The sequence below is a fragment of the Tauraco erythrolophus genome, chromosome 4 (genome assembly GCF_009769465.1).
Source record: "Tauraco erythrolophus isolate bTauEry1 chromosome 4, bTauEry1.pri, whole genome shotgun sequence".
In the NCBI taxonomy this organism is placed as follows: Eukaryota; Metazoa; Chordata; class Aves; order Musophagiformes; family Musophagidae; genus Tauraco; species Tauraco erythrolophus.
This window is the reverse complement of record NC_141468.1, coordinates 16,668,975-16,681,820: the sequence shown is the minus strand read 5'-3', so window position 1 is coordinate 16,681,820 and position 12,846 is coordinate 16,668,975. Positions and strand designations below refer to the sequence as shown.

The window sequence follows — 12,846 nt, the reverse complement described above, 5'->3', positions numbered from 1 at the left end:
TCTTTTGGCTCAAGTAGCCTCTTGAGTGACGCAGTCTAATCACATCGGTTTATTACTGGCTGTCCTGGTTGTCTCTTTGTTAATGCACCTGATTGTCCTTAGTAGACTTCTGTTGATTCTCTAGTTTCTAGCAAAAGCTCAAAAGCAACTCAGACGAAATAAAAAGCATAATACAGTTTTTGTGAAGCTCATAGGGACGCTACCTTCATAGTTATCTTTTTTGCAAAACATATTTTAGTGCTTACAGAAAGTTTTAATTCAGATTTTTTCCTATCTTCATTGTATATTATCACAGAGCAATATTTGAGGTCAAAAATGAAATCATATAATAGAAAGATTCTACGTTGTTGAGTCATTTAAACTAACTGTTTTGCACAGATCATTTTTTTTCTCTGATGTACTACCTGCATATTGGATTTATCTCTGTCTATTAAATTCCTTTTACATAACTATCTGGGAAACGTTGGTTTAAAAACTGCATTTTTAAGCAGCATCTCAGCCAGTAGATTAGAAAAGCTGTGCAGATTTAGTAAATCAAGAAAAATTTGAATTGTAATGACAAAAATATTTTTTTGTTTAAGAAATATAAAGTTCTAACCCTTTGTTTGGCTGAGGTGGGTTATAAATGTCACTGATTCCTAGAGCTCAGTGTATTCTGCCTTGACATATAATATTTTTGTTCAAGAAGAGTATTCAGCAAGCAGTCTGCATTTTAACACCTTAAAAAGTCATTTCCAGCTGTGCTTTCCAAGCTTAATAGGGTGTGATAGTTAGAAGGGAAGCAATACCAACACCCTATGGGAGAGTTAAGGATTAGCCTTTATTTTTATGAACTTATATAAAGAGGTAGAATTATCAGAGGGATGGGAGGTGGATGAATTGCTCTAGGACTATAGCTCCCTCCTCTGATTTCCTCCCTGGATCCACTGAGCAGGAGTGACCGGAGCAGTGGGCTGCATGCCAATGCTGATGTGAGGGCAATGCCTGTCCTGGCTGCATCCAGCCCTGGCACGTGGTGTTACAGGATAATTAGATCCTAATTCATTTAAAGTGTGAGTCTTCTCAAAGTCAACAGGATGTTATACATGTGCTTTTTAAAATTTGCTAAGGTAGAGCTGGAATTTATGAATTCTTTACTCACTGGATCTGTTATGGTTAATACAATGTTAATTTTACTGTAGTGCTTTAAGCTTAAAGCAGAAGGAAGGCTGCCAAGTTTTAAACTGGGCCCCAGTGCCCAGAGTCTGTGCTAACTGGGAGATAAGCCATGGTGTCTACTTAGTTCCTGAGAAGAAGACACACATACCGTACAGCCCGTGTCACCCTCACCTCTGATCATGACATGTTGTTGTCGACTGACTGTGCACGGCGAGAAACAGAATGATGATTGCACAAGTGCCTGAAGCAAACCTACATTTGCTGGTCCCTGGGTTAATAACTGGTAGTATCTTTGTTGTATTCCACGTGACAGTTTCTCTACTAACTAAAATTGGCCAGTTGAAATGTGCAAGTTCCTCTGCAATATTTTAAATAAACTGGATCCTAAATGCACCGTGGTTCTGGCTATGATCTGGCTGCCCTTGTGTCAGCTGCCCTGCTCGGTTTCATCATGCTGTCTGTGTTGGCAGCATCACTCCTAAGAATATAGAAGTGTAGATACTTCTCGTACTATGTTGTCTGCTTAGACGATAAAAACTATCAAAAGGCACATATCCTGCCTGTGCTGCAGCTTCTGCTCTCACATACGAATGGCAGGAAAACACTTGCAGGTGTTTCTGCCGTAGACCTGCTCTCCTTAGGAACACTGCTTTTCTTTTGAAAACAGAATAATATGATTGCTAGGGCTTCCCTACTGGTTAGAATAGCAGCTGAGAGCATCCATAGCAGGACGTCTAGCCACTGAACCCACAGAAAGGCCCTCTGTTTTGAAGTCCTGCTGAAATCCATTGTCCTAAAGCATTTTGTTAGGATTTCAGGGAATTTGGAATGAAGCTGCAGATTTTGGTGGTTTAGCAGGAGATGGCTGCCAGTCTGAGGCACAGATGGAGGTATTTGGAGAAGACAAAGCAGCATGGTCTTTCTGTTCCTTTCTTAAAACCATCAGGATTAGATTTTTAGCGCTTGAAGTGATTTGATTTAGATTTTGAGATAAAATACAGCAGGGAGAAACAGTCCCTGTTTAAGTTCCTTTTAAGTTTTCTTCCTCAGATTTTTCGGTGGATTTAGGAGAACAGAACCGTGTTTTAATTTTATTTTGTTTAAGGAGCCTGAGGTTGTGCAATATGATTTTATGGCATAAATGAACTCCACAGCAGATCTTGTATTTGTGGGCTACGTAAGTCTTTGGTGATATTTGCACCTTTTTTAATCTCATGTTGCCAAGAAACTACTTTTGAGTTGACTATGGCAGTAAACTTAATCTGTGGGTAGTTCTTTGCACTTTTTTTTTTTTTCCTGTGCAGCTGAGAGGAAGGGGTCAGAAAACTAGTCTTCACATTCCAGACACTTGCTCGTTGAAGTTAGTAGTTGAAGTTGGTGGGAGTTTAATAGCAGTTTTAATAGGTTCATGTGCAAGACCACCTGCAGATGTGCAGCTTAGTCGCAGTAAAAAGTTGCAGAAAAGTAACGGGTAAGTGCGGCTGCTGCAGCCTCTGGCAAAAGCAACTTTGTAAGCTCACCTGCATACAGGGCTTCGTTAATAGCCTGTGCAGCGTGAGGTGTGCTGTCCAGCTGCTCGGCTGTCCTTTGACTTCTTTCATCCATTTTTAAACAAATGCATTTGCAGGCCTGTTCTTGGTAGACTAAAAGCTATTTGACATACTGTACTGTTAGGAGAGTTGATGTCCCTTTATGCCTTACTAAGCTTTATGCAGCACTTCTCCAAACTTTTTGTTTCGATTTCTTATGCGGTGTTTTTCATGTGCAGCAGGTACAGGGATCTTCTCTCCATAGCTGTGAAGTGACTCACTTGGAATTTTGTGTTCAGCTGTGAACATGTGGTTGCTAAAATTAATCTAAGGCTCAGATTAGTTTATTGTGAATAAACAAAAATAATTGGCTACTAAAGTGAAAGGTTATTTGGCAAAGATTTAAGAATTCAGATAGCTTAGTTGGAATTTAAGTCTGTGCATTAATAAACTTACTGGGAGGACATAAAAGGAAGATAACTTTATTAGGAAGTCATAGTGGGCTGGTTATGAGTGGTAATAGTGGAACATTGACGAAGGAAGTGTCTGACACTGGGTGAAATGCCTTGGCCATTATTTTCTTGGTTTAATTGGTTCTTTCAAAAGAAGCAGTGGAAGACCTGCTTGGTTGAGAATAATGCTGAAAAATGTGTAAACGAGAGTAGTCCTGTGTTATCTTGGAGATAAGCATGAGTGTAAAGATGTAGGCTACCTTGACATAGGGTATTGGGACCATTTAAATCTAGAAAGGTAAAAAAGGAGGAAAAAAAAAAAAAAGTATTGTTTGACTTTGCAGATTCTTTAGGTTCACTGGGTACCTGCCTAGACTGCTTTTACATTTCTCAGTGAATTTAATCTAAGGCACACAGACATGCTCAGAAGTGTTCATTTTATAAATTAAATCATCCAGTTACCACCTAATATATGTTGTAATTCAGAGTTTTAAGTGGAGAGGTGTGTCTGTTCTTGGAGGAGCCTAAATCAGTAGGTGTTCTCAGGTTGTGCTTTCCATATTCCAGGAGCATGGATTTCAGAGCCGTGGCCATAGTCAATTTGATTTGCAAAAATGTGCAATAATTATAGACATAATTGCATAATATTTGAATGACTTGAGTTCTAGCCCAATCTAAGTTGTAGGTCTTCATTACCCTGAAGGAAGTTGAATAAATATTTCCTGCATCCCAAGTGTCACTAACAAGTTAAAGACATCTGGAAGCATCCTCCAGCCCTTCTTTCAAAGACAGGTCACTAGTTAAGTTGGGTCAGGAGTGTGAGATCAGGCAGAGAGCCAACAGGAGGGAATGTAGAAATCAGGAACCTCAGGGAGTGTGAAAAATTCATTTTTACTCCCTGTGTTGTTTTTTATATCTAAAATTGTCCCATGTGAAAAGCCTAAATAGTCCAAAGAGCAGACATTATCATGTCGCCCCCTTTAAAAGAGAATGTGGCTGGGAGAAAAGATGTCACAGATTCATAATTCTTTTGATAAAGAGAGATGAATTGTTGGGTTTTCTGCTTGCTGCAGTGCTCTCATTACTAAGTGGCTGTTAGTGAAAAATGAAGTGATTTGGCCAAATCTACATAGCCAGTGACAAAAACTGAGTTTGAATAGATTTTCTTGCTGCAGTCGCCAGTCCAGCCCTGTAGATGCCCTGCTGGTGGCGATTTCCATGATGATAATAAATTTTGTGATGTTTCTGTACTTAGAAATGAAAAAAACATTTGTTTTCTTTTCTTGCCATTCTTCTGCGTTTGATCCGAAATGTTTAGAAGTGCAATTTAAATATATGAAGTATAATTTAAATCCATTAACATATAATACATCTGGAATTTCAGATCTTAGAGCAAATCTTCACAGTAAGGGTAACAGAACACTGGAACAGGCTGCCCAGAGAGGTTGTGGAGTCTCCTCTGGAGATGTTCAAAACTCGCCTGGACGCGTTCTTGTGTGATCTGATCTAGGTGGTCCTGCTCCGGCAGGGCAATTGGACTAGGTGATCCTTTGAGGTCCCTTCCAATCCCTAACATTCTGTGATTCTGTGTGAAATTATGCTTATTCCAACATCTGGTTAGAGAGGTTTAATAAACTAGTTAATCCTTTGGGAGGAGGAGATGACTTCTTGCCCCTTCCTGCCCTGTCACTGAGATTCTGGAGTTCTTAGAATTTATGCTGTGCACCTCTTTGGCAGCGTTTGGGTATAGAGAAGCGCAGTGAAGTAAATTCAATGTATTCAATATCCAGGTTTTCTTGAGTGATAATCTTTTGATTTTCAGTTTTTCTGGTATAATAACCTTGACATACTCTATTGCCAAGTGTTGTATGCAAAAATGTCCCTTGGAACTAACTGTAACTTCTAAATGTTTTAGTATGTTTTAAACGTTCCATTATCTTATGTCATGCTTATCAATGTTTTGTTGCTTTTATAGATTACCTTTCTCAAGGGATAGATCTCTCTGGAATAGAAGTAATTGAAAATGACCTGCTTTTTATTGCAAGAGCTCGGCTTGAGGTGGAAAATCAGGCTAAAAGGTTGCTTGAGCAAGGTGTGGAGACTCAGGTAAAATACACTTTCTTCTTTATTTTCTTGCAGAAGTGACGTGTAAAAGTGCTCTGAGCTTGATTTCCTTTGTTTTGCATAGCATTGTCTAATGGAGATTAAACATGAAAAAAGTCTTACATGAGAAATTCTCACACATGAGAATACCCAAACAAACTGGCAAAACTGGCCTTGTACAATATTTGCAAGAATAAAATTTTGCAGGATCTGATCCTGAAATTTGGGAGAAAGTAGGTGATGATACAGAGTTTCAACACTGTGATTGAAAGCGTGATGATTGATACAACTTTGCATTAAGCACAGAATACTACATTGCCAATATTGCAAAGGTTTATAGATATATCTGAGAAATGCAGTTTCTTAAAACTGTGAGAAGATTTTCACATTTTATCTGTGCAGTAATATATTGAAACAATTTGAAAGATTTTCCATTAGAACTTTAAAGGGCATTTTAAACTTTGAGGTAAATATTCACTGTAGGCAATATCAAAATGAATATGCATGATTGCATTCATCTATACTAAATGTAATTATATACATTTTTAATAACCTGTCTACGTCTATTATTTAACTATTTGTAGGATCATTAGTGCTGTTTAAGAATTCATGGTTTTTTGTCTATACTTTTTAATATTCTTTTTTTTTAAAAAAAAAGTATTTTAAATCCCTATTACTACAGCAAGAGGAAAAATCTAGTACAAGTTCCTGTCAAATTTAGGTTTTAAATTAGAGAACAAAGAGGATTAGAACACGACATTTTTATGCTGTTTGTTGCCAATGGTTAAACTCACCTCTAAGTCAATGTAGCATTCATTTATACTATTGAAGGTTGACAGGAAAATAGAACATATACAGAATGGAAGATCTCATTAAATTGGCTTGGTTAGATAATTGAAGATTAAAATCATCAGTATGTCTCAAACTTTTACTTAGACCTCTCATTTCAAATAATTTTCTGCAATAAGAAGTCATGATTGTGTTAAATACCTTTGGCTATTTACTGATAGGAAAATGGTAGGAAAATACATCCCAGTTTTTGCTTAGTTACTATTCAAATGTTGAAACTCCTGGCTATTTGAGCATGTTGCCAAGCTGTGGTTGGGCTTGTTACAAGCTGTGATGCATATGCGATGCTAAATAAAGACTGAACGAAGATAAGGCCTAAGAAAAAGCAAGTGGACATTTGTTTTAAGTGTAGCAAAAGTCTTCATCAGTGTGTACTCCTTCTAGTTTTTCATGTCAGATTTGACCTTCTCTGATAATTTTCTCTTCATATTAAGTACTAAAACGGAACTGACAAAGAAACCCTGGGGAAATCAATCCCACTCCACTTGAAAAATAGACAGATTTATTAGGTGTTCCAGGCTGTATCCAGGTAATCAAGAGATTATTAAAGCATATGCGTGTTGTGCTTTAGCCAGGGGCCTGTTTCCAGCAAATGGAAGATTGTTTGGAAGAACATTATTAGTGCTTAGTCATATCAGAAGAGGGGATGTTTTCATGAAGAGGTGTTGGGGTATGCTTCACAGGTTTGTTGTTGCATATGATTTGCAGATTTAATGTTGGAAAAATAGTGTGCTTTAGAAAATATGCAAGCAGGCGTTGCCCAAGAAATGTAGAATTTGAAATATGACTAGCAGATAGTATGTCTTTTATTCTTATTATTGTAGCTAAGTGTTTTATTGACAAGCTGATTTACACTTATACCTTACACTTATATAAGCCCCGAGATTTCCCATAAAAGGGCTTGGGATCTTCATCTTTTCTTCTGCATTTTGTACCATAGAATTCCTCAGATGGGCTGTCTTCCTGCTAGTATCTCATCTGGTAGCCAAGTCTGTACCTTTGAGAATAGCGCATCTGTATTTGTCCAGGTGGTTTTTCAGTTATTTGATATTCATATTTGCAATTGCAATTTTAGTTTTCACCTTTGTTTTAATCTGCTTTGTAAATAGTACATGAGAACAGTTGCCTACATAACAGCGAGCTGTATTTCAAGTTGCACTTTTCAGCAATGCCTTAAGAAGAAAGTTAGTTTTACGTCTCCGTTTTAGAGTATTTCAGTGTCCGCCTGGAAGAGACGCAGGAAGTGGAAATATATTAAAAAAAAAAAAAAATCTCCTTTTAAGCAGAAGTCATTAGAATTTGGTGAATGTCTTCTCTAGAATTCAGCTTTTTTTTTTTTTTTTTCCAGAGATGCTTCTAGAAGTTACTGTGAGGAAAAATAACAAAGCTTAAAAATTTAAACTGCCCTGTTGTGGTTTAGCCCAGCTAGCAACTAAACGCCACACAGCTGCTCGTTCACCCTCTTACATTCCCAGGGAATGGGGAAGAGAATTAAAGGGGAAAAGGGAAGGAGGCTCGTGGGTTGAGATAAGTACAATTTAATAATAACAATAATATAAAATTCAAAGTAATAATGATAAAATAATAATAGTATGTGAATATACATCTATTATAATATATAAGCAAGTGATGCACAATATAATTGCTCACCACTCGGTGACCAACACCCGTCCCATCCCAGCAAATGATTCCGAAACAGATAAGTGCCAACACCACAATCTTGCATGAGAGAGAGGTCTGAAAAGAAAGTGAGAGAGAGAGAGCACTCCAAGAGACCCAGAGTCTGAGAGAGACCTCAGAAGAGCCAGAAGTTCTTCCCAGTCAACTGTCATCTATATACTGGGCATGACGCTGCATGATATGGAATATTCCATTGGCCAATTTGGCCCTTGATCCTAGGTCTAAGTTCAAATCATAAGGGGAGTTGTGGACCCTTTGTCTTGGCTATGCTTCCCCCACTCTGTTTTGCTCCTGCATGCTGGCAAAACATGAGAAGCTGAAAGGTCCTTGCTGTCTCAGTAGCAGCTGTAAACATCAGTGTGCTATCAGCATTCTTCTCATAGCAAATCCGAGACTAAATCCAAACCACAGAGTTCTTCTAGCTACTAAAACAAAAAACTAACTCTGTTCCAGTCAAAACCAGGACATGCCCCTTTCAACATTTGGATGATTTCCCTCTTCCTTTGGAAGTGTGGCATTAGCCATTGGCTGCTTCAGAAGTGAAGGCTTCCACTCATGTTCATGGTGGTATCTTTAAAGCTGCTATAACTATATAACTATATATGGTATATAGAGTGTGTATACATATATAGAGAGAGTTATAACTATAAACTAGAAGTGTCTGTCAGCATGTCTAGACTCAACAGGCTTTCCTAGGCCTAGCAACCACACTGTCTTCCTAATCTGAGTAAGCCCTCTTTGCTCTTGTTGACCAATGTAATACAAATAATAGCAAACCCGATCAAGCAGGGGTACCAGTGGCTGTGGGCAGGTTTTTTATTGTTGTATATGCTTTCTCACGCACTCCTAGTGTACATAGCACAGATTGATGCTCTTTTGTGACCCACAGAACAGTATTGAGAAAACGGATTCAAACTCCATTGTTACTGTTCAGTCCTAAACTTGTTGGTAGCTTCCATCACGCTGTAGGCAGGTTAATGGCAGATAGTACAGAAAGCAGGAGAGGCTGCTTTAACAGAGATATATCAAGAACTTTATTAAAATCACCAGTCTAAAAGTAGAGACAGCAATGTTTTCTACTTTAAAAAGAAAAAAAGAGATATATATTCATCTTGCAACTGCCTGCAGCATCCCCAGCATTTCTTTTGCTCACAGGATGAATCCTAGGCAGAGGAATCTAGATTTGCTCTTGACACCACTTCACCCCTTTATTCAACAGCAGTATGTTGTGTAAAGCAGATCTGAATATTAAGAAATTACATGGAACCAGGGAAATTTGCTAAGATTATCGTAGCTCTATTCCATGTAGAACAGTTTTGCCAGACGCGGTGTTGTTGCTGCTATATGTACAAAGAAGAAAACTCTCTGCAACTTAACTCACACTTCAAACCCTTTCTGCTATATATTGTCATGCTTCGTGTAGGACTTTCCTCCTACAGCCAGGGATGCCCAAACTTAGTTCCATCAGATACTGATAAGGTTGGTAGCATTAGGAGCCAGGTCATGTGTGTGCAGAAAAGAGGTACATTTCCACCTCCTCCATCTTTACTCCTCTGAAGAGGTAGCCCTAGTTCTGAGCTAAGTTCACTGCTTTAACATCTGTTATGGGTCTCCTCTGCTCAAGAAGGGTGGATTTTTGCATGTACATGCTCCTATGTGTGAAATGGGTTAGGAACCTGTGTTCTGGCTTTTAACTTTACTAATACAAACTTTAGTAATTAGTTAGGCTAATGGTGAGGACTATGATATCATTAAAGATTGATTAAAATATAAAATATCCACTTCGGTCCAACAGGACATGGTGTGGAGATGAGAGTAGAACTCAGATTTCCTTGGGTTTGCACCTATAATACAGTTTGTCCTCTGGTCTTACAGAAATATTCTGTATCTTTGTCCACAAATAGGAAAAATTTTCTTTCTTTGTCTCACGGAGTGATCTGTAGATGTCTGACTGTTTTTTTTAAGGAAGGTTTTGGATAAATTATGTGATATTTGTTGCCTAGTTTCCCTTATTTAAGGTGTGGACAAATTTATTTTCCTACCTAGCATGTGTCTGGAGGGAGTTAAATTCACTGATAATTCACTGAAATTGTTCTGGTGATCACGTAGTGAAATTTCCTGATCGTGTTAGAGAAAGCAAAAAATAAGTGTAAGCTTCATAACTGTTAACCCAAATGAACGTTAAATTGTGTCTGTGGTTTTTTTTTAAATACATAGATTTTATTTCTTTTTTCAAAATGAAGGGCTTATACTGTTTATAGCCTCATAGAAGAAGGAAAAAAGCCCAACAGAAATAAATCCTAAACTCTATTTCTGCAAGATGTTCAAATGCTGGATTTATATACACAGGATAAATATGTAAACAATACAATCTGAAAAAAAAAGTCTGAATAAATTTCACTGTAACATCTTTATATGATTGTCACTTTGAGCATATTTGAGGGCATTTTGAATTTTTATATTGTAAGTCACTGAGTAGAGTTTGTTTTGTGAATCGTTCCGCTTTGCCTTCTTTTTCATACGGAACATTTTCTCTAAGTTGTTGTCTCTGGGACAAGTACAGCATTTTTTTTTCATGTTAAAAAATTATTAGCTAGATGTATATGCATAATTGTTCTTGACTAATGCTATTTAGTGCCTGAGAAAAGTGATGGGAAGATGAAGCATCTGCATAATTAACCAGTTGCCTGGAGGTGATTATCAGGAAGTTGCTCAATTTATCTCAGTTCAGGATTCCCTAAGCTTGGTGCTTGTGTAGTACATCTTGCAGTGTTATGGCAAAATTGGTGAAATTAATCTGAAATCTTTCAGAAACGAGCATTTGATCTCATGTCAAGGATCTCTAACAATAGGTCGTCTTTGTTATCCCCAAGGGATTGGAGGGGAAAGTGTGCACATAATTGACCATTTTTCCAGACATGATCATCAAGAAGTTGCATAATTTATTTCATTTCATGGTCCTCTGAGCTGAATGCTTATGTATTACAAATTGCAGTGTTATGGCAAGATTGGTGAAATTAATCTTAATTCCTTCATGGGGCAGTGTTTAATCTAATGTCAAGGATCTTAAATAATATATGCTCTTTATTATCCTGTGGCAGCATTTTCCAGTTGTACAATTGCACTTGGAGGTGTTTGAGATATTCAGATATTAAGAATGGCTGGCATTAGGCTCAGTTTTTCACTTTTTGGGTGAAACTTGCAAAAATATGATAATGTTGCATTCTGGAGTTACTTCTGATTATTACTGGCAAAGGCAGGGATGGCTCGTGCAGGACTACTGTCTGGACAAGGTCGTGTCATCTGGAGTTTCTTATTTTCGATCTTGCATACTTTATCGAGGGTATATGTTTCACTGAAACATCCTTTTTTCTAGATCAGTTTATGATATTTTACCACTTTGATTTAAATGAAAGCATGCTTGCTAGTTTTTGCTAGTTGAGTGTAATCTTCAGATTTGAATGCTGTGTACTAAAACGGGCTGTGTAAGTGTATGAATATGCTGTCTAAAGTGTTGGCTCCGTGGAGACATGCTTGACTGTAGAACAAAGTCTAGTGTCGTTGGAGAACGTCACTTTGTGTGTCTCTCAGTTGTGTAGTGGGCCTCTCAATGTTTATCTGTAGTTCATTTGGTTTAGGATGTGTTACATTGCTCACACTGCTGTACTGCTCTAGTTGAAAAACTTTAACCTCCAGATGCTTTTGCCTGCCCTTCGTTGCTTTTACATATTAGCTGTCGTATTTTGTCATACCTTTTAAATACCCTTACGTACTTCAGAGTGTCTTGGAATTGCTTGCCTTTATGTAGATATGCACATCTGCGTATGTATGCATAATTACAAAATGATGATTATAATAGCAAATAAAGTAGAAAAATATGAGAAAAGAACCCCTCCGATTTGGTACACAACCAGTCATCTTTTTATCCATATACACGGTAGGTTACCCTCATAAAAAGTCTGAAAAAATGCTACCCTGAGTATCCTTTTTTTTATAAATCAAAGAGTCGTCTTTGCTTTTTCCTTCTTTTCTTTTTTTTTTGTTCTTACATTTATTTCTACTTCGAAAACTAGAAGTTGGAATTTAGCCTCATTGCTGTTAAAAATTTAACCACTGTAGTACACTTTAGGCAGTAGATGTTATGTTTCCTTATTATTCCACAATCTTGATTCCCTGGAGGAGATCCTGATGGAGGCTAGACTGAGACAGCTATTTCATAATAAAGTGATTGACTACAATATGATATAGAAATGGAAGGGATTTTTGATTATTCAGTTTGAAGTCAATTACTTGAATTTAGAGTAAGACTCAAGTATTATCTGTAAAAAGGAAAATTTGAACCTGTTTGATACTTTTGGCATAAGGTGAGGGTGGTAGCTATAGTTAACTTTGAATCACCTCGTTTTGCTTAGTGAAGACAGACAATGAGATCCAAAGCTTTTTATTTAAACTCACGTTAGCCACCCCTTTTACTGCTTTTTGTAATTCTAATGTAGACAGAGAAGACTTATTTCAACATGTTATAGCTGTCATATTGGCTTTGCTTGTAAAAGATCACAACAGCATTTGAGTCTGTTTAATCAAAATCCTACTAGCTCATACTGTTTTTGTCTTTTCAAGTTTATTTTTTGTCTTCAATACTATGGTTATGGTTTTCATGATCTTGTTAACTTGCTAAATCAGATTCCTTTATCTGACCATCTGGTGCATGACAGTACTGAAAGAATTTTCGATAACTCTAAATTATTTCTTCCTTAAACTATTCTGTAAAGATGTAATATAGCAATGTGTGGCTCATCTAACAACCAAAAAACATCTTCCAAGTATGTGTTAGTTATAACCTGCATCTGAATGGTAAGCTTCATGGGGATTAACCAAACCTCATGAAATTTTCCCCTTACTATTCTGGTCTAAAAAGAGTTCATTTTATCTTAAAGTATGATCTAATGGAACTGAAGTGTTAACTGTGCTTCAGTAATTCAAAATCACCAAGCATGAATTTATACCTCTGAACTATGGATTAAAATAAACCACAGATTTCTCTGCAACATAATCGGCTGATACTGATATAACCT

General features: G+C 37.3%; 1 protein-coding gene across 1 annotated transcript in view; it reads left to right on the top strand.

Moving 5' to 3' along the window:
* The window catches only part of COG5 (component of oligomeric golgi complex 5), a 200,042-nt gene that overhangs the window by 78,803 nt on the left and 108,393 nt on the right, over nucleotides 1–12,846 (top strand). Inside the window, 1 exon segment of the mRNA XM_086609866.1 lies at nucleotides 5,115–5,245. Within this exon segment, the coding sequence (XP_086465992.1) occupies nucleotides 5,115–5,245 (131 nt within the window).